Source organism: Micropterus dolomieu, linkage group LG14 (genome assembly GCF_021292245.1).
Source record: "Micropterus dolomieu isolate WLL.071019.BEF.003 ecotype Adirondacks linkage group LG14, ASM2129224v1, whole genome shotgun sequence".
Classification (NCBI taxonomy): Eukaryota; Metazoa; Chordata; class Actinopteri; order Centrarchiformes; family Centrarchidae; genus Micropterus; species Micropterus dolomieu.
In genome coordinates this window covers 22,864,148-22,886,246 of record NC_060163.1, presented here as the reverse complement: position 1 = coordinate 22,886,246, position 22,099 = coordinate 22,864,148, and the positions used below count along the sequence as shown (strand labels likewise).

At 37.2% G+C, this 22,099-nt stretch overlaps 2 protein-coding genes across 2 annotated transcripts; both read left to right on the top strand.

The window, feature by feature from the left end:
- The first annotated feature begins 4,079 nt into the window (after positions 1-4,079).
- On the top strand, positions 4,080-11,622 carry pdk2a (pyruvate dehydrogenase kinase 2a). Its single transcript, XM_046069215.1, has 11 exons — positions 4,080-4,236; positions 4,780-4,921; positions 5,443-5,514; positions 5,817-6,001; positions 7,139-7,228; positions 7,405-7,482; positions 7,909-7,985; positions 8,097-8,195; positions 9,571-9,681; positions 10,028-10,141; positions 10,260-11,622. Exons 1-11 carry the CDS (start codon positions 4,119-4,121, stop codon positions 10,401-10,403), a joined length of 1,230 nt encoding a protein of 409 aa, XP_045925171.1. The 5' UTR covers positions 4,080-4,118; the 3' UTR covers positions 10,404-11,622.
- Positions 11,623-16,940: 5,318 nt separating this feature from the next.
- Positions 16,941-21,301, top strand: LOC123983382. The gene is made up of 8 exons (XM_046069631.1): positions 16,941-17,020; positions 17,248-17,313; positions 18,030-18,092; positions 18,172-18,214; positions 18,347-18,523; positions 18,598-18,867; positions 20,198-20,290; positions 20,858-21,301. Exons 1-8 carry the CDS (start codon positions 16,946-16,948, stop codon positions 21,262-21,264), a joined length of 1,194 nt encoding a protein of 397 aa, XP_045925587.1. The 5' UTR covers positions 16,941-16,945; the 3' UTR covers positions 21,265-21,301.
- Positions 21,302-22,099: the final 798 nt, after the last annotated feature.

Genomic DNA, 22,099 nt, shown 5'->3' with positions numbered 1-22,099 from the left:
GATTAATGGAACATCTTCTCTAATCTGCATTCACATAGCACTGTTATTATCAGTAGTTTCATGAATAAGAACTGAAAACACTGTGAATGTTGTAATGATTACACTGGCCAGACAAATTATTAAAAATGCAATGAGCTTGATTAAGTATGAAATGTTTTGGTCTTTTCAGAACAGATTGTGAAGCAGGAACATTTAACGGCTGAGAATAGAGCTCACTAAGAAGTGGATTTGATTGAAACTTTTAATCAAGAGGAATATTTTGTTATGATGGAGTTGCACCCCACGGAGTGAGTCATTGGCATTTTCTAATTGAAGAGACCCCAGTTCTGGTAACAAGGCTATCAACATCTCCCCCCCCCCCCGGGCCTGCAGCGAGAGGAAATTTCCACTGGAGTTGTTGTTGTCCAGTTGCACACTCTTCACCATTACGGCACTGACAGAATGCCCATACATTTAAGCCTGATATTTCCGGCTGTTTGTTGACAGTGGGGAATAGGAGCTGACTACTGGCAGGAATGTAGGCTGATTTAGAGTGGAAAAGTACAGGGGGGTAGCCAACAACTACCCCCCTACACCCCCACCCCTGACCAGTTACGAACTCTCCACTAGATGTGCCTCCAGGGCCAGTTATAAACAAGAACAGCTTGCAGTTTCAGGCTATAACAGGATACAACTCAACATATACACTGGAAGGAAGACTGGATCCATAAAAAAGAGTTTGCTACAACTCTTTATTAGCAACTGATAAGCCACAATTAAAGGAAAGATCTATCCAGCGGTTTCAGCAAAATGAAGCCTACTTAAAGCATCAAAAGTAAAAGTACTCATTGTGCAGGAAAACTACGCAGACTTTATCTCACAAAACCAATTCTGATACAAAAACACAGGGTGTCTGCTGATCCCGAGTATTGACAGGTCTCTCTTTTCCCCAAAATTAAAAACTGCATACATCACTGCTGAAACTCATTAGAATCATACTATGTTAAGTAAAATGAGGCATACTTATGCTGATACAGAAATGAGGAGGAATAGCATGAAATTAAAAAAGGAGACAGGAGCATCAAAACCTAAGTTGTGACTGTACTGTTTGATTACCATGAGATCTCTTGGAGAAGCAGTGCAAAATCACCACAGCAGTGTGCACTCAGCTCTGATATCACTATAAAAAAATTTATAAAATAAATGCAAGAATGTTCTGTTTACTGCTTTAACTTTAAAATGTCCTTTCAAATGAACTTAAACAGAACAGCAGGTGATAGAAGCACAGATTAAATCTCTAAACCTCTGACGTTACATGGCGCTTTGGAGAAATTGTACTCCACATATACTATATATACTCCACATATGTTAGGATGCTTAGAAACATCGTTGGTTGACATGCAGCCATCAAAACTGGAGTGAGAGAGAGGGCCATCTAAGCAAATATAAAATTAAATGGCCTAAATAACTTTGCAAAATGTTGAAAAACCATGTATTTTTTACTTTACTGCCCTCAATTTCCCGTGGTCAAATAAATCTCTACAGGTAATAAATCCTCTGCTGACCAAGTTGTTTTCTGTCCTTCAGAGCTCCTTCAGGCCTCTTGTACTCTCTTTCAAAGGACACATCTGCCTGAAGGACAACATATTTTGCTGTGACTGGCAGTCACCTGATAGGTGACATATTTATTTGTGGACTTAAAGGTTTATAAATCCAGACCTTCCTGCAAGCAAAACATAAAAAACAAACCTGGGTTGGATATAAAAGATGCTGATATTGTGGTTGTGTTTATCAAGTGGGCAGCTTTTATTACAGTTGTCCTGTTAAAAGAAGCTCAAAATACCTTGAGTTGAAAGAAGATTAAATCCTGTTGTAGCATGGATGTAGCTGATATAGTACAACAACCACTAAAAGCCAAACAACTAACATTTGAAAACAATATGAGAGATACTTGTTTTGATATTGTCTAGCAGGAATCATCTTATTATCTGGTGTGAGCTGGCATCACACTGCAATATTACTTTCAGGTTTTTATTGCTTTCCACGTACAGGTACTAAAGGTGTAAACCCATGTTGTGATCGAGAGGCAGGCCAGGCTGGCTTTATAAATTCACTCCCAGCTGTACTGGCATAGCCGCCACTTATGTAATGGTAGATTTGACCAGGACACTGTGTTCCCTGACAAAGGCATTTCTATTCAAAACCACGGGTGGCAAGCTTCCAGAGAATCATTCACAGAGGGTGAACTTCTGCCCAGCTGGATTGGAGGAAGTAAACAAGGAGCAGAGGGCAGCTGACTATGTTATCATCCAGATGAGGATGGAGGTCGATGGAGTTTACAAGCAACTTCAATCCGCGTCCCCTCCTTAACATCAAATTTGTTAGCGAAAATTACTCTTGAATAAGCCCATCACCACTTTCTTGAATTGAATAAAAATCAACCTGAAATCAGTAGGTATGCGAATAGCCTTTTAGTACAGATACTCCCCTAGATCAGCTCTTTTGGTTGACTGATAGCAGATTGGTATCTTTAATGTACACATAAAACCTGTTCATAAGCATGTCAGATACAGGTCAAAGGTATGTGAACACCCCAGTCATACACTCACTGGGATTGTTTTTATGGTTTGGACAATGCCTTTTAGTTCCAATTAAAATAAATCTTAATACTACAGCATACAAACATATTTTAGACTTTTGTGTTTGGCCCTTTCCTGTTTTAACATGAAAGTCAGCTCCATAGAGACCCCCAGTGTCTTTGGGGCTGCAGTCTCCAGGCATCATCATCTTTGGGTTCTTGGCTGACCCCCTGACATTTGAGGGCAGTGGTGGGAGAAATATTTAGATTTCTTTTTAAATAAAGTTGCAATATCACACTGTGAAAATACTCTGTTTTAAGCATAGACTGTATATAAGAAAAGTAAAAGTAAAAGTCCTGCATTCAACACCTTACTTAATTACTTACTTACTTACTACATAAAGTATTAGCAACAAAAAGTACTAAAGGTATCAAAAGTAAAAGTACTCATGCACCAGAAGGGCCCTTTCAGTGTAGAACTACTGTAACATATACTATATTATCTATATAATTATTGATCAAGGTGGAGCTATAAACCATACTGAATGTATGTTATCATTTGTCACTTCAACCCCTAATTATATATTATTTTAAAAATTCATCATAGGTTTTAGAATTTTAACCGGAAATACAGTGGTGTGAAGTGCATTTTCTCAAGTAGCCTATTGTACTTAAGTTCAAAGTTGAGGTACTTGTACTTTACTATTTTTATGTATTTCCTTTTATGCTACTTTCTACTTCTCCTCTACTACACTCCAGAGTTTTTACTCCACCACATTTATTTTACATCTTTTGTTATTAGTTACTTTGCAGATTTAGATTATTAATACAAAATACAAATTAACTAATGAATTATCATGTATTATTATGGATTAAGCTACCCAGCAGTGTATAAAGTCATTAAAACTAGCCCTACCTTTATCAGCTGTGATGTAAACATTAATGCATCACTAATTATAAGCCAGTAATATAATAAATATACTGAAATGGGCCATTCTGCATTATGAGCACTTATACTTTTCTAACTTTAGATATGTTTTGATGATAGAACTTTTACCTAAGTAATAGTCTGGATGCAGGACTTTTACTTGTAAGTGATTATTTTTATACTGCAGTATTGCTAGAATACTTTCCCCATCACTGCAGAAAAGTAACTAAAGCTGTCAGATAAATGTAGAGGAGTCAAAAGTGCAGTGGAGTATATTTATAAAGTAGTTTAAATGGAAATACTCAAGGAAAGTACATTGCACTACACTTGAGTAAATGTTACTTTTCCACCCCTGGGATTTAAGGATTGCTTCATTTAGGTGGTTGTTTGTTAGATGACAAATGGGTGACTCACCTACTTGCATAATAAAAGGAGTCGTATGTGCCTCCCAGAGCCCTCCCTTCAGCGATTCCTATTGGCCAACCTGGAACGTAAACAAAACCTCCCTCCCTTCCTATTGGCTGGAGCTCGCTTGTTTTCCGCGGTTGCCTCCCCCCCCCCCCAGCAGCCTAACTAGCCTAGCATCGGAGCTTCTGGTCAACCAGAACTGAGTGGACTCTCTCCACAGCAATAATGAATTTCGCCAGGTTTATAACGAAAAATGCTGCCTTGGCCAGTGTGCCCAAGTATATCGATCATTTTTCAAAATTTTCTCCTTCACCGCTCTCCATGAAGCAATTTATCGATTTCGGTGAGTGCTGATTTACAGAATGGTAATTTTCTAACGTTATGTAACAAAGGAGCTAACTTAGTTGTGTGGAAAGGGGGCTGTTGGAGCTCTCCTAGCCTGATCAGAAATGTACTGCAGTTCAGTGACAAAATATCCAATGCATATTCGTAAAATTAAGATTAAGCATCTGCTCTGTAGGAGAAGGTGCTAGAGTGGTTTGCCTGTGGCAGCATAGTGCTCATAGTGCTCATAGTGTTGCATCAGACCTGTAGTAAGCTGCACTGTTTGGGCCATATGAAGGCCACATTATGTTGCATTCCTCCTTCTGATGATTACTGATCATTTAAGAAAAAACTATTTTAGCAGCTTGCAAATTAATTATCAAATTGTGCAAAAGAATTCAGCATAACATTCACAAGACATTTTTACTTGAAAGAAATTGCATTACCAGAGCATAATGCCTGTAAACAATTATTCTGTTTGGATAAATGGTTAAAGGATCCATTCACCTAATTAATAAATCTCTTAAGCTGAAATTATTATTTTTTCTCTGTGTTGATTCAGGTTCCATCAATGCCTGCGAGAAGACATCGTTTGTCTTTTTGAGACAGGAGCTCCCTGTAAGACTTTCAAACATTATGAAGGAAATTAACCTGTTGCCTGACAAACTGCTCACTACCCAGTCTGTGCAGATGGTGCAGAGCTGGTAAGTCAAACTAGGTGTCAATTAATGCTTTTGTGTGTTGATTAAACAAAAACAATGTCCCAAAACCAAAGACAAACAGTTGTGTCTGTCTGTGTTACTTCATAAAAACTATATTTGCTATCAGATCCCCCCTCGAGTAGTGAGACCTTAACAGTCACAGCTGTTGGCTTGTTTACTTCCATGTAAGTTTATTTATCCCACTGTGGTGATGTCATGCTCTGAATTACAAAAGCAGCCCGTGACGTCTGAAGCTGTGCTCCAGCTATGTGCAGTGAGGGGTGGAGCGCTCAGCTCTGAACTTTACCCTAGTTTCTCATCACGTGTCATATGTCCCTGTTTTCAGCAGTGTCTGCTTTTCTTTTTCCTGTGCGAGGAATGCACTATGACCAAAATATCCTTGCAAAGATTAAAACACAGCATTTTTAAGTATTAATAAGATTCCTGCTGGCTCAGTCAACTTAGTTTTGCATTGTACAACATGTGTTTATGTGTGTAAACAGATTAATTTATGATTTTGTCAGGTACATCCAGAGTTTAATGGAGATCCTTGAATTCCTAGACAAGAATCCTGATGACTTCAAAGTCCTGGGAGAGTAAGTTCCTAATATTCAATATCAATATTCAATTCAATTCAATAATTTGTGAGTTTAAACCGCTGGTCAGTTTTCAAGTTTTGAAGAGACACAAAACCCCTACTGGCACAACAGTTCTTCACTCTTGTGTTAAAATGAAGCCTGAAGTTGTTTTAGGTTGTGTGTTTGTCAGAGTTTTGGAAAAGGATGAAGCTTCTTTTTCTAATTTTTGGTCACTTACTTCCTGCATATGTCCTTCTGTACTGTGTTTTCCCTTTCAGTGTGATATAACAGCTTTATTTCTTTGTATCCTTCTTCTCCAGTTTTGTTGACGCCTTAGTCACCATCAGAAACAGGCACAACGATGTAGTGCCAACTATGGCCCAGGGTATCATTGAATACAAAGAGGTCTTCCCCCACGATCCAATAACCAACCAGAATATTCAGTACTTTCTGGACCGCTTCTACATGAGCCGCATCTCTATCCGCATGCTCATCAACCAGCACAGTGAGTAGCATTCATTGTTCAATGTCAAGTTCAATTTCAAAAGCCATAATGCTTGTCTTAAAATTATGTTTATTATTCATTGTTTAGACAATCTAGTTTTCAAGTTTGAGCATTTCTTCATCTACCACATACTAATGGGGTTGTCATGCTTCTATTTCACATTTTCCTGGATTTTCAGTATGCAGTCAATACATACAAACACATTTGTTGCCATATATTTAGCACGATATTAAAAACAAAATACTGAAAAAAATCTGCAGACTTAAAGATTTCCAAACTTGATAACATATAGAGCCTTAATGTGGTTTTGTTTTTAATCTTCCCTCATTGTGTCTGCAATGAATATTGTCAAACCCAAGCTGTGATACATTATTTTGCTCACTCTGCTCACTGTCACTAGCTTGACACCCAGAAGGAAAAATAAGTTTCTACCAAGATAGACTCCTGGTTTGGCTCAAAACCTTTTCTGTCATTTATTGCACTGATTCCGGTTCTTCAATTCATATTATTCATAAAATCTAGTGCTGAAAAGAACAGCTTATTGCCTGCCGACGATATTATGCTGATGAGAGTCGAGTTTGTTATTGCGAGCTTGTAGATGTATCATGTGGAACAATGCTTGTTTCAAAAGTAGACCATACCTGTTTTACGACATGTGTTGGCTTTGTTGCTTATTTTATTACCAAGTAATTTAGTACTAGTACTAATAGTATCTATTATTGTGTTATTACTTGGCCTGGGTATCAAACTTTAATATCTTTTGTGTACCAGCCCCTAGCACAAAGTATCAAAAATGTACCAAAAGTTGGCATCAAATGCTTTCTCAGATTCTCAGTCTTGTTTACTTTTTATTTGTTTTTGTTGGAGAATTGTTTATTTAAATAATGATTTGGCAAATTTTATACTGTATTTTTAGTTAGGCAATTCAAATGCCAAGCTTGGCTCATTTCGTCATGTTGATAAGTGGTTTTGTAGAAAAACATTTTTATATTCTTCAAGTACAATCTCGGCACCAGTACCAAAACATGTATTATATAAGCAACATTTCAAACAATAACTTAACTTGATATGTCGATGGTCCAATAATTCCACACTGCTTTCTGTTCTACTTAACATAAAGTTTTTTGTTCTCTGCAGCTCTTATTTTTGATGGTACTGCAAACCCTGTCCACCCAAACACCATTGGGAGCATTGACCCTCACTGTCAAGTCGGAGATGTAGTCCAAGGTAAATATGAATTATGTTTGAAGTTAACTGGGTAGATGTTAAATCTAATTTGACTTATAATGGGGCAAAGAACAATCAAATTATGTTTCTTGTCATTTTTAAAGAATTTTCTATGTTTTAAATTCAAGTCAGTTTTCTAATGCTCACTATTATTATCCCCCCTTTTTTTTGTTCAGATGCTTTTCACAGTGCCAAGATGCTATGTGACCAGTACTATCTCCGCTCCCCCGATCTGATACTACACGAGATGAACAGTAAGCTTACATTGATTTAATCCAGAAGGTTAAATACAACCACTTTTTTACTCATAATGCAAACATCTAAACAAATGGCAAAGGTCTTTCTAGTCTGTTAAAGAGAATTAGATGAAGAACAAATGGAGCCAAGTGCTCTGTGTGTAAATACAGTATGAGTGTTTGTATGTTTAACGTTCAGCCAGATGGACCCAAGGGGCCTGTAATTATAGCACTAAAGCTTAAGTATGGCTAACTGGGCCCGGCTGACTGCATCAGACAATATTGACACACAGACCCTTTTCTCTCCATCCTCTCAAAGCTGAACACCACAGCAGAGCAGAGTAACTGCCAATGATGGAAAATATCCACGAGTGGTGAAGATGATGAATTTTAAATGAAGTGGATGGAATTAAGAAACACTCTTTGTTTTTCCTCCCTGTGCAGACAAGAAGAGGAACCTTCCAATAAGCATTGTATACGTTCCCTCTCACCTTTACCACATGCTGTTTGAGCTCTTTAAGGTATGACACATCCTACAGTTGTGAATTTAAACTTATGAATGACATTAAAGTGAAAAATACATTTGAAATTATTTTTAAACCTTTAATTATATCATATTTACCTTTTTGTAGAATGCTATGAGGGCCACAATTGAGACCTATGAGAACAGCAACAACCTTCCGCCCATTCAAGTCAAGGTGTCTCTTGGAGGCGAGGACATGGCAATCAAGGTGGGTGGCAAATGACAGTACAGCTCCTCGACAAATAATCTTGCTGGTAAAAACGGGAATTGCAAAGAGGGACTCCTTGTCTTTATTAGGCTTTACAATCTTTACAGCATACATTTTTGGTATGTTTATGTGGGTTTCTCCCAGGTGCTTCCTCCCACAATGCTCGAATAATAGCAGGCGGATTAGAGCTTTAAAATTGCCTTTAGGAATGAACTAGAAGGTGGGTGGGATTTTATGGTTAAACCAGCACATTTTTAACAAGTTTAATGAAGCCCGCAAAGATAAAATTATTTCACTTAAGTTAATTTTTCACACTGTTGTTATTTCACAAGTTCAAATCATTTTAGCATTAATAAACTAATCATACAGCCCTATTGCACACAAAGCATGAGTACCACCTTTTTTTGTTGTTGCCGCCCAAATCTTTCGCTGAACCTGTTAGGTAATGATTTCGCCCTTAGATAATCACAATGGTTACTAGCAAGCAAAGCCACTAAGCTCTGATAAAACGTTAACCACATTGGCTGTTTGCCTTCATAAACCTTGTTTTTATGCACATGTGTTACAAGGACAGGTTGCTAAGATTGCTTGTTGTCTCTGATACAAATACACTTAGTGACAATAAACAAAAAATTAATAGGTGGGATTTTTTTTAACGCTAAAAAGTGAAACTTAGGACTGCACTAAACAATAAAAAAGAAGTAGTAGGACTAGTAGCGACAAATCCACAAATAATTTATCTCCACACTCTGAAGTTCTCCTTGGCTTAGCCCGTTTGTCTCATTTTTTTAGTTTTAATGCTACAACTTGACTTTCAACTCCATTCCAGCAGCAATAGGCATTTTTTCAGCGAAAAAGGTCAAATAAACTGCATCCTACCCTCCCAGCACTAAACGGCAGACAGACAAAGTTAACGACTAACTGGTGAACATTATGCATCATTAACAGCTAAGGAGCCATATATTTTCCTCAGGAGTTAGAGGAGCCCAAAACAGAGCTAATAGGAGAGTGAATATTAGATTTGCATTCATCACATGGACACAAAAATGACTACAAATAAATAATGCTGCTAAGTGTCTGCTTGGCATCTATTTGTTGACATCTCTTTGTTGTTAGTTGAGATCTCTTTTCAGTGCAAACTTTTTTTGTCTGCAGTTGTTAATGTGGTACTAGATTTCCCATATGTTTTCTGTGATGTACCTCCTCTACCAGTAGCAGACATTAGTAAACAAATAGAAGGTCACTATTGTTAAGTTGAGGCCAAGTGTTCACGACAATCAGGCACTTGTCTGTTAGTCATCTGTACCTTTTTATGGCTCAGCGCTGTTCAAGGACCTCATGTTGTTCTCTCTTCTTTTCCTACACCTGTCTGTAGGTGAGTGACAAAGGTGGTGGCTTTCCCTTTCGTAGGACCGAGAACCTTTTCAGCTACATGTACTCCACTGCTCCTGCTCCGCACATAGGAGACTACATACGGCCTCCACTGGTAAGTAGAGATACAGGCCGTGGGTTGCCAGGATTTAATTTATTAACTTGATTTCACTCCTACATACGTCGAAAATATTCTTTTGCAGGCGGAAAGACACTGTTAATTGCACCATATGCCATTTGGTTGCATTTCCCTACAACCTACAAGCATCAAAATGCTTATCAAGCCTTTTATTTAGAATCTCTTTTAAAGATCCTGGCATCATTTTTTCCCTCAAAAAATACATAAAATGAACTTGACAAAACACACACATTTTTTTCCCCACAGAACAGCACTGCTGCTTGCAGTGTGACAGAGAACAAAGCCTTCTTAAACCCATGATCCCCTCTCTCTCTCTGTACAGGCTGGCTTCGGCTACGGACTGCCCATCTCTCGTCTCTACGCCAAGTATTTCCAGGGGGACCTGCAGCTCTACTCCATGGAGGGCCACGGCACAGACGCTGTCATCTACTTGAAGGTGAGCCAGACGTGGTGATCATGCATGAAACTGCTGTGACAAGTCTGCAGCACACTGTGGAGCTAGCGCAGGTATGACAGGATATGTGTAATTACATCTTGTCTTCTTGTCCCTCCAGGCACTGTCCACAGACTCCATCGAGAGGCTGCCAGTGTACAACAAAACTACTCTAAAGAACTACAAAGTGAGCCAAGAGGCTGACGACTGGTGTATACCCAGCAAAGAGCCCCTAGATCTGAGGAACTATAAGATGGCGAAGTGAAAATCTCCTCCAGCCCTGGTGTTTCAAGCATACATACAATGAAGCATTTACATTTTCTGTATTCATATTCCTGTGCCATCATCTGTCAACGCAGATGTGGGCACCAAACCTTTCTCTACTGAAAGAGTCATCTCCAGACTATAGCCGACAAAGTGTCCTCTTATATTTTAGTCTGGCTTTAGCAGTAGCATGTTCATGTTGTTTTCAGTCCCTGTTGTCCTTTTGGCTTCTTCATAAGAAAATAGAAAACAGCTACTAACAGACATCTGAGTCATCTCCAATATTGCATTCACAGGGAGTGTAAGTGGACATGCAACATCCAGTAATGTGCAGGAAGAGACAGAGACAGCATCCAGCACGTTATGGGTGTGGGAATATGAGTAGACCAATGCAAAGTAACAGGGCAGGGTCTAAATATTCCAGCAGCGACGTATGGAGGTATTCTGTTGAACAGGGGGGAACCTGTTGTTGAACAATTGAAAGAGGACCAGATCCTATCCTGTAGTAAATGGATCACTCATGCCTTACAGTAGCAGCTTCACTCAAAGGCTTATTTCATTGAAATACTTGAACTATTTAAAATGATACTCATGTTGCACCTTGTTAAATTTGAAGTACTGTAATTGTAGATTTGAACAAATGTGTGACTTTTAAGTTGAGTGGTTTTGTGCTTTCTGCATGTATATTTATTCATGCTTTAGAAATTCACCGCATTTAAAAAATGTAATCACAGTATTCGCACTGACCGATCAGATACAGATAGTTTTCTGGACGAGACTGAATATAATTCACTCTTTTCTGTGCATTAATTTGGATCAACCACAAAGAGTATTACATGATAGAAACCACAGCGCTATAGGGCCCAATCTATCACTGATGTATACCACGTTTACAGCCAGCCACCAAAGCATTTGCCATGCTTGTTTGGAGGTTTAATGCTTTTAGCTGAGTTAAATGGACACCAGTGTTATTAAACCCCAGAAGGCAAAGCATGTTAAATTTTAGTTCCATACCAGTCTGGGATCCAACAAGGCAAGGCCAGTCTTAGTCTATTACACTGTGCCAAATGAAAAATGCCCTTGGTCCAAATGTGTTGAAAATGCAGCTTTCCTTGTATTAAATGTAAAATGGTTATTTTTATAGCTCTACTTTTTCTGACTGAAATTATTGTACATATTGTAAATACAATCCAAATAATAAAAAAAGAACCACAAACTCAGTACAAAATGCTTCTCTTGTGTTATTGCATCTTGCATCCTGTGTGTGTAAAATTAAACAACAGTTTATTAGGTGTACAGAGGTGATCGATTATATAAATCAGTGGAGGATATATGGTGTAGTATTTTCTTAAATTTGGTATGCAGCAGTGTAAACAAAATGGGTGAACCAAAGCGTGAAGAGTTTTTACTACAGAGTCACTGGATCTGTTCTGAAGCTGATGTTGAGATCAAGTTCAGATTCTCCCTGCAGCAACTCCAGCACCAGACCGTCAGAAACCAAAAAAATCTTACTCCTAACATGGCCACAGAACTTTCCACCCCACTGGTGTTCCTCTGCCTGTACAGTATGTTCAAAGAGGTTACGCCACTACTATGCCAGCATACTTCAAGCATGGATCACATTTCAAAAATGTTTGGCCCAGAGTCCAGTAAGGCAGAGGTCATCATGAGGAAACATTCAAGTAACGGTTTTGTGGTTGTTTGAGATCAGGAGCATGTGAGACTCATGCAGCTAGTTCTAATAATAGATGGCTTCTGTTGTGGCATATATTTTCACTAAATAAAAAGAGAGGCAGCATTCATGTCAGATGTTAGTAGTGAAAGTAGTGAAAAGTAACTTAGCACATTTACTCATTGCTGTACTTGATTTCAAGGTAGATTTCAGATTGAAATGATGTACTTCTTACTCCACTACATTTAAGCAGCTATCACAGCTGACAGCTATAGTTACATGCATTCACAGTTGCCCACCAATTACTTTTTTTCCACAAGATTTAACAAGATGTACCTCTCTTCCTTCCATCTCATTGTTGCTTGTTACTGTGAAATACTTGATTGTTTTCTCTAAAAACATTTAGCATGATGAGTACTTTTGTGTAAACTTCTGTAACTTTTGCTGATAATACTTAACGTACTTTAAGTGGCATTTTGAATGCAGGACTTTTCCTTGTATTTTTCATTGTGGTGTTATTTTTTTTGTTTTCACTTTCACTTAAGTAAATTTCCAAATACTTCTTCCACCTTTGAGCAATGACATAATGCGCAAGCTAAAAAGGGGAATGATAAAATAATACATCAACAGGATCAACAAGCAACTGTATTGAGACTTTTAATCTCTTAAACTCAGCAGTTGTTTTATATATATTATTTACTAGTTTTAACTAAGCATGCAGGTGGTACATTTAATTTGGCAATTTTATTCTGAGAATGCTCTTCTGTTCTTGTTGTTGAATGAAAGGGTGGCAGACGTCAAGTGAGGCTCGTTTTACAGTCAGTCTCATGTTTATACATGTCCAACAGCAATGGCTCTAAATATGGTCATTGAACCAGGTTGTTTACCCCCAGGCCACCACAGCTACATCGAGGAGTGGAAAGAATCCAACTGTGCCCTTCTCCTTATCTCACGCTAACAAAAGGCTGATAAACTCTCCATAGCAACAGGAACAACAGCTATGCTGCAGGGACAAGAATGTAATGTCCAATACCTGCATGTCAGTGTGCACTATACATCTAATGCATAATCTCTTTTGTACATCAGGTGTGCAACACGTACAAAAACAAATGGAACAAATAGAGGAAAAGGTCGAATTCAACCATCCATATCTGTGGAACATAATACAGTGATTCCCAACCAGGTATACTTGTGCCCAGCGGATAGTTCTGCAGGTGCGAAGGGGTATGTGGAAAGATTCAAGATGGAAGATTCAGCTAATAAAAAATAGAAATTATAATTTGAACAATGTAATGTTAATATGTAATGACATATCGAGTCACCTGTCATACCTAAACACCAGGTGTTTCGGTTGAAAGTGCGGCCATTGTCAGCAAGTTGGCAAAGCAGTTGACAGCTAAAGTTAATGGGAAATGGTTCTAATAGAGCTCAAAGAAGTGGATAACAGTTAAATAGTTAGCTAAAAGTGATGGATAATGGTTGACATACATAAAGTAATGGATAGCAGTTAAACTCCTTAGCTAAAACTAAATGATAAATGGTTGAAATACATCAATTAATGTCAGACATAGTAACTGAATCATTGGAAATAGCTGAAAGCAATGGATAAATGAAATAAAAAGTTAAAAGTTATGGAAACAGAATATCTTTCTTCTGCCACTTCAAGTAGGTGTACAAATGGAACCTTGACCTACTAACTTTACCAACGACAATATCCACTTTAATATAATCAGTAGTGTTAAATTACATCCACTTTAAAATCACTTCAAATGAATCATTTGATACAGGATGGGTGATGTTGATGAAGGGAAATCATATTGGTATTGTGTGGGTACGTCAGACAAAACCACTAAAACACAACAAAGGTTACACTTACACTGATGTATGGGGATAAACAACCTGCCTCAGCGTTGTCAAATCCCTCAGTGACCTATGTCCTAGTGCCTTTGCTGCTGACACCATCCACATGTATATGTGTGTATGTGAAAGTGGCCTGTCAACACTTTAACTGGCAGCAGTTACATGCTGCCACACCAAGTATTTTCATGAAGAGCTGGTTGTGATTTCACAGAAGTATGGCAGTTGGAGTGCTCTGGCTGCTTTGTCACTGGAGTGTTTATTTCGTGAATGTCATGTCAATCAATGCCTGCAAGTGCTGCGAGTTCCTGAAATGAAGCATGTGATGTACTGTTGCAGTTTTCCTCTTCTCCAATTTCAGGCAGTCGTCTGGTCACGAAATCCATGCTGAAGCACTGAACGACTATCCTGTTTTCTTTTCAATTACTGAAAACAACTGGATCATCATGATGATGGGGTAATGCTGCGGAAGTTGGGTTGCTGCTGTAACCCTCTAGTGGCCTGTTTAGTGGAAACGTCTACTTCTTGGGTAGATTAGTTTGCACACATACACATACATTTAATCTCTCAAGTGAGCAGAAGTTGCTGTATGTGAGAAAAGAAAGAATTCAATTACATACTCCTTGCAGCTGTCTTATCTCGGATTTCACAGAAAAGTTCATTAAAAGAAAATATAGCTCTTCTGTAAAATCACATTTTTTTGTTTTCAAGAAATTTTAATACTAGCTTCATCGTTCCTCCAATTTAATTAACAGTAAACAGAAATTTCACATCCATCTTAAAGGTCATCACTGTCTCCAAGTATATAATATGTACTACATCACAGTGTAGTTTAACATTTAACAAATCTGATTTACTCATCACTGGTTTGTACACTTGTAGTATTTAAGCATAATTTTAATCATAAGCTGCAGTGCACCCATGAATGCTGGTGTGACCGTTTTCACACTTCATCTATCTGTGGTCAGTGTGGAGTAACTGTACTGAAAAAAGAACTACTTTTACAGTTTTACAGCACTCGCTGCTGACCATACAAACCAAAAAACTGCGAATGCTATACTAATTTCATGTCTACATTTGCAACTAGTCTGTGAAAAGTAGCACCTAAACTCAGTGGGAAAGATGCTGTTAAACTGAAGTCTGTAATTTCTCCTTTGTTTGGGCTTTACTGTGTCACACACTGATGAGTATATAAGGTCATTTTTGGACAGTGGTTGAGTTTCCTAGCATCCTGATATGAAAAGGTAAGCACTTTGAAAATTTCTTCATGCATAAAATACACACTTTTTATATAGATCTTGAATACTGAAAAAGCTAGTCAGACATATTTAATATGATTTGTCATGTTTATGATTTATTTTTATTACTTTTATCACTTATATGGCCTCCATCATGTGAACTGTTCCATACATGCCCTAGTTAAGGTATATTTACATTCATGTCACAGATACCACCTGTATTGTCTTCCTGTAGTGAAAGTTGTTTGCTAAATTGAGCTTTTTTTGAATGTGATTCTCATCTAATTTTGTTGTCCATGCTTGTAATTCATGTTTCTGAGAATGAATCACATAACTGAATATGCATACCACTGTCAAAAAATGGTGCAAACAATTAATTATATTTAAAAAAATCGAGTTAAATACAAAACCATTCAATAAAAACTACCATACATAAAATTACACCTGCATAAAGTTCAAATTTTTTTGTCTTTATTGCTAAGAATTAAGCAATAACACATGTTTTTTCTAGCTAAAAAAGTGACATTATTTTGCCTGTCAACATGCTGTTTGTTATTTCTACAATGTACCTGGATTGCAATTCATTAACCAACACTACAGTTAATCAGTCCACATCTATCATACGCATAGTTGGGTAGAGTAGCCAAAAACTGTGCTCAAGTGAAAGTACTGTTACTTTTCAAATCCAAGTACTTGAGTGGAAGTAAAAGTGATCATCAAAATAACTACTTGAGTAAGAGTACAAAAGTACTTCCTAAAAATTTGCTTGAGTAGCGAGTAACTTTGTGAGTAACTCAAGAAATAAAGATAAATCCACATGAAATAAGAGTCTTTTTGTGTGCGCATAATTTGGTTTGTCTTCATCAGGCTACACCAATGAGCAAATGCAGACTGCTGGTACACCGTTAGCTTGAATATTTAAATCAAGACAGAAAGCAGGAGGAGTTTTTAAGCATGATATAGCCTACTGTGTTTAGCTATTTATCATTAAACACATTAACACCACAGACACTGCTCTCTGTCAGCTCAGTGTCAGCCCGCCGTAGCCTACTGACTTCCCAACCGAAACCTGCTGCACCAACACGGTGTCATCCCAGGGCGTCACATCAAATTTTAATCTGTAGCCTAAATATTAGCTGCTAGGGCTGTTTGAAAGCCATATACTATGCTGTAGCTTTAGCCATTATTCTGCTCTAACAGAGTCATGTGGAAGCAAAGTAAGATAAAAGTAAAAATACTGATTTTTCTCTTAAAAAACTACTCAAATAAGAGTAAAAGTATGAAGCATTAAAACTACCCAAGTACAATTTACTCAAAATAAATTACTTGAGTACATGTAAATGGAAACTCGTTACCCACATCTGATCATAGTTACATCCAAAGTAGAAGCAAACATTATTTAGTTAACTATCTAGATTTATTGAATTAGATTTATTTAATCAAAGTTGTTCCTTTTTTGTATAGAATAGCCTGCATTTATTTCATAGTCCTTGCTCATTTTTCCTGTTAACACTGTCTCACATTACATTGTTCTCATTAATACATGTAACCAGTATCTATCTATTTTATTCTCATAATTCAAACCTCATGCCCAGTATTTGACTTTGATCAAAAAAAGGAAAGACCTCCAGGCATCTGTACATAAATTATATGTTCCTCCAAAAATTGTAGATATTAATACAAATAGTAATTCCATGTGATTACACAGTGAGTGAGTGAGAAACCATATAAATGTCATCTTTTACATAATTACTGTGCAACTGTTGTTTTCCCCAGATGGTTGTCTTAGCTGTGGCTGTGTTTGTAACGTTATCAGCTTGTGCAGTTTGCTGCCCGGGGAACAAAAATTCTGTGAGTATGAGCTTTGTTTGAGGCCAGAAGGCAAATTTATACATTATGCAACAAAAGTTTCCCGTTTTCCCAGATGTTGGTTAGTACAGACAGAGCTGTGCTGAGCTTCTGTCACACTGAACTGAAAGAGAATAGAACATTACATTATATTAAAACCAATTACTTACAAAGTCGTGTAACAAACTCAAGTTTTGTTTGACACGTAGTTACATTTCCTTTCTCTGCAGACTAAGCTGAAGATTCAGAGCATGGAAAATCAACCTATGGCTTTGCAACTGGCTGCTGTGGTCAAGGTGATATGAGAAACCGTATCTGTTACCTGATCAGCTGAATAACTGCTAAGTCATTAGGCAGAAAATTGAACTGTTTTGATAATTGTTTCTGGTAATTTTCAAGGAAATGTACCAGACATTCTCTGGTTCCAGCTTCTAAAGTGTGAATATTTGCTGCTTTTCTTAGAATTTTCTGTCCATAATTGTAACATCTTTGGGTTTTGGCCTGTTGTTCAAACAAAAGAAAACATTTGATGACATCAGTCACAAAGGACTAAAGGAAATTGTGACATTTTTCACTTAATCTAACATTTTATAGACCAAAGAATTATTAGATTAATATAGAAAAAATTTTTCAAAGAGACATAAAGAGTGCAAAGTTTCCCCAATACACTCACGCACAAATTAAATGTATTACCAGCCACCAAAAGTTTTAATTTTATTCATTCCTTTAACCTTTTAATTATATTCTTTGGTAAATCTCATCTCCCTACTTTATTATTTAACCGTGTTTTAAAGCTTTCCGTACCATGCCAGTTATGTAATTCTGGTAGAGAATACAAAAAGTCTTTCTTTACTTTTTGCCCAAAAAAAATCTAATTTAAAGATATTTAGTCTCCAAGAAATACAAAAGTCCTGCCTCTGCAACATCTGAACTTAATCCTTAAGTATTATGAATCTGTAAGACTTTGCTGGCTGTTTAAATAACATGTCAATCTTTGCTAAAAATATTGCAGGAGATGGAGAGTCTAAGGTGTGAACAAACAACACTTAAGCAGCAACAAAATGCTCTGACTCAGGTAGGCTCAATATAATGCCCTTACAATCTGTCTCCATGCTGTGCATCACTACTGAACATGTAATTTTCCTCATTCACAGATGCATATAACGAGCCATCAGAAAAGTGCTCAGAAGGAAGTCGGTGCGTTGATGAAATAACAACATTCTTTATATGGAGTAAATTAATCTACAACATCCTCTCTCAGTTTTTTATGAGTTGCAATCTGCTGTACTCTGTAGATCTAATTTTGGTGGAAAATCTCTTCTCGAGCAGGAACAAACATCCTAACTTATGGTTCAAATGATGAGGAAGACAACCTGCCTTTCTTTGAGGAAGACTCAAGGAAGCAGCGTGACCCCTGCTTCCACTACACAATCCTGGACCAGGTCTGGCGTGCCACCAACACTACCACCAAGATTAAGAAGTGTGACCGCCGCAGCAAATGGAAAGGTAGCTAGATTTATGTATTTATGCAAATGTAAATACATTTACTTTAATGATGATGACATATCTGTTTTTGTAAGGCTGGTACCGCCTCTTCTACAATGGTAAGAGTCTTCAGATGCCTGAGAGGTGTATCCCTGTGAACAAATGTGGCACCCACTCCCCGCTGTGGCTGGCAGGGCCTCATCCGAAGAGAAGGGAGGGCATCGTTACCCGCAGAGTGTGTGGCCACTGGAAGAAGAACTGCTGTGCTTTCCGTTCCCCGCCCATCCAGGTCAAGAAGTGTAGTGGCAACTACTATGTCTACAAGTTCACTGAGCCGTCAACTTGTGATCTGGCTTACTGTGCAGGTATTAAGTGAGGATGGTGTCATTCCCAAACAGTACATTTGCACATTTTTTTAATTGTGCAAATTTTTGCACATGAATTTATCAAAAGGTTTTCAAAATTCTGATTATTTTTCAAACCTTTGAAGTGGAGACAGATTTGGTCTTAGTAATTTATTTTATTTTCATGAATACACTGCCTTAGTAACATAAAAGTAATAATTTCCAAAGTGTTTATTTAAAAAAAAGTGTTCTTTTGTGGGGGCCAAAATTAGATCCTTACTTTTATACATCCTTTGGTTCCAAATATGTTTTAGTGAAAAAATAATTTCCAGAAAGTACATGGAGTACACATAACAATAATCAGTGAACAGTTCATTAAGCCACAGTGTGACTATGAGTCTCGATTTCCTTCATGAGAATGTGTTTTTTATGGTTGAGCAGTTGTGTGTGTCTTCCTAAATTTAAACATTATTTCTAAAATACCCCAAAAGAGTAATACAGGGTTCAATATGTTTAGTATAGATTGCAGAATGTTTAAGACCATTAGTCGTAAGTGTCATTAACACTGGGATCACGTCCCCACCACATTTTGAAATGGATGAATTTGTCCCCATCACTTTTTGAAAGCATTTGTCAAAAATATTCTGAAAAATATCTTGCACCAAGAATTGTTAAATAACAAATAAGAATGCTTTGAAAAAGGTTTATTTGCACAATAAGAAAACATGCAATTCAATTCAATTATAGACAAAACAAATGTGCATTGTCCAAAAAAATAACTTCAGCTAAAAAAGCTACTGATTACTGCATTCTATTCTGTTATATTTTTATATTTATGAATTTTCACCTGCCAGCTGAATTTTTTGTTTTGTTCCCCTTTATATAAATAAAAATATTTCCACCGTTAATTAGAGCAGAACATTTCTCCAGAATGTAGGAAATTGAGTATTTAATGCTCCAATTTTTCCATCATCACGTCACGTGACCAAAATGTATCATCACGCCCCTAATCTGAGTCCTTTTGTCCCCACCACTTTACAACACAAAGTGCCAGTAGTTTTCTGATTTGGGACAAAGTACAAAGTTGTGGTAGTAGGTTTGGCTCACCCAAACTACATTTATCACAATGTCACATCATGTAGTTTAGTCTTTCAGTAGTCGAGTGTGTGAATGATTTTAATTTGAACAAGGCAGTGTCTAGGACTAATAGAACCAGGGTGGATCTCCCCACAACTTTGTTCCTAAATGTCTTCAGAGATCTGAGGTCCCAGCTCACTGTTTCACAATTCGTCTTGATTGCACATCTTTTGATAAAAGGTTAATCTCAATGATGCTATGTGTCTGTTCTCAGATATCAACACACTTGTATGTGGGCGATGCTCAAGAAACCAGTCCTGTGTGAGTCGAGATAAGATTAACTGGAGGTGTAAGGGAAAGAAAAGAAGTAAGTTATCATTTTGGTTTTTGGCACATTCACATACTAATGTTGGGGATCTGACTTTTTAGGGGGAGAACAGTTAAGAGTATTTTCTCACTATATTTTACGTTAGCCTTCCCTTGTCAAATGTACAGCGACATAATTTAATCAGTTTGGGTATGTTAGACAATCAGGCATTTTAAGTCACAAATGTCAGATCAAAAATATTTAAATTTAGAATTTTATTTTAGTTACTAATGGTGAAAATGATTGTACTAACTAAATTTTTATATAATTTTGAGATATTGGGAGGTGCTGGAGTGTTTTTTATAAGAAAAAGGGAGGGTCCGAATAAAATATCAATTACACTGGAGATGACGTTGCCTTGTAAAAAATCATTAACGCCTCCCAACATTAATAATTTTCACACAGTCCCTAATGTGTCATGCCCCTGATATATAATATGAATGCAAAACACAAAGAGCTTCATCTCACCTCACCATTGATTATCTGTCATAATAATAATAATAATAATAATAATAATAATAATAATAATAATAATAATAATAACAATAATATCTCCCCTTCTTTCAGTGTCTTCCAGAAAGATCCACTTCTTTGCTTCTTACCCTGGCCAACTCAATGGTAAAGTGAACAAAATCAAGTACAGCAAGGTGCTGGTGAATGTAGGCCGAGCCTTCGACAGAAGAACCGGAGTGTTCAGTGCACCGGTGAAAGGAGTCTACCAGTTCTTCTTCTCCACTCAAACAGCCAATACTGGTCTGAAGACTGATCTGTGGCTAGTGGTCAACAACTACTGGGTAGCTGTCTCTCGCACACATCTTTCCCGTCCTTCCACTGTTGGTAACTTGTCTACGTACATGACCTTCCTCCGCAAAGGGGCTAAAGTGTATGTCACCCACAACTGTGGTAGGTCTTGGGCCAATGCTGCCTCCATGACCATCACATTTGGGGGCTCACTGCTTGTACAAATGAAATAATGTATGTGCAAACCTTTTTTTTTATTTTTTTTTATTTTATATCACATTACTTTTTGTATATTCATAATGTATCCTTGGAAAGAATGGGAATTGTATTTCACATAAACATGGTTTTGTTGAAACAAAGTTTAATCTCTCTCTTTGCCATTAATTCAAGTTGTTTAACATTTATATTTTATATTTTATATTTCAGTGATATCTGGATTCATTGTAACTGTAAAGCACTGTTTCAGCTAAATTATTAAGTATTGCCTAAATGATGTCTGACTTAATGCTTACATGTAAAGATTAAAATAAAAAAGAAATTAAAAGTGTTTATTCCACCATTATTTTAATCTAACATTGATCTGCACGCATAGGTGTAAAATTATTAAGGAGCCCCAGACCATTGCAGATGTATTGCTAGTGTCAATAAATGATGGTGATTATAAAATATGTTTTTATCAGGTCAGTCAAAATGTGAAATGTTAATATTTTATTCTTTCCTGAGACATTATATATATTTTTAAATCCTTTCTATCTAAAACAGGCCCTTGCCTCTGTCTTACACAAGATGGCGAACTAACACCAGTATAACCCTACTGAACAAGGTAGCAGTCTGTTCTTGCTGTTCAGCTCCTTAGCATGGGCAGATCAAAGGACAAGCTTTACACCTGAAACTTCAACTAATAATAGTTCAAAGTCAGTGGGTTGATTTCAGAATGCTGCAGTCTCTGTATCACTATATTTAGCTGTACTTTTCATTCATATCCAATTGAGAAAATTCTAATGAGCCCTCATTTTTCCTTTTATGGTAACAGCGGGCATCATAAAAGTCAGGCCAAAACATTATTCT

What these genes read in the sequence shown, in the direction of transcription:
- pdk2a (XM_046069215.1), top strand. Translation starts at nt 4,119, where the DNA reads ATGAATTTCGCCAGGTTTATAACGAAAAATGCTGCCTTGGCCAGTGTG. An exon ending in GACTTCAAAGTCCTGGGAGA is followed by an intron (nt 5,515 to 5,816) that starts GTAAGTTCCTAA and finishes CTTCTTCTCCAG; the next exon opens with TTTTGTTGACGCCTTAGTCA. An exon ending in ACGCTGTCATCTACTTGAAG is followed by an intron (nt 10,142 to 10,259) that starts GTGAGCCAGACG and finishes TTGTCCCTCCAG; the next exon opens with GCACTGTCCACAGACTCCAT.
- LOC123983382 (XM_046069631.1), top strand. Translation starts at nt 16,946, where the DNA reads ATGGTTGTCTTAGCTGTGGCTGTGTTTGTAACGTTATCAGCTTGTGCA. An exon ending in GCCCGGGGAACAAAAATTCT is followed by an intron (nt 17,021 to 17,247) that starts GTGAGTATGAGC and finishes CTTTCTCTGCAG; the next exon opens with ACTAAGCTGAAGATTCAGAG. An exon ending in GTGTAAGGGAAAGAAAAGAA is followed by an intron (nt 20,291 to 20,857) that starts GTAAGTTATCAT and finishes CCCTTCTTTCAG; the next exon opens with TGTCTTCCAGAAAGATCCAC.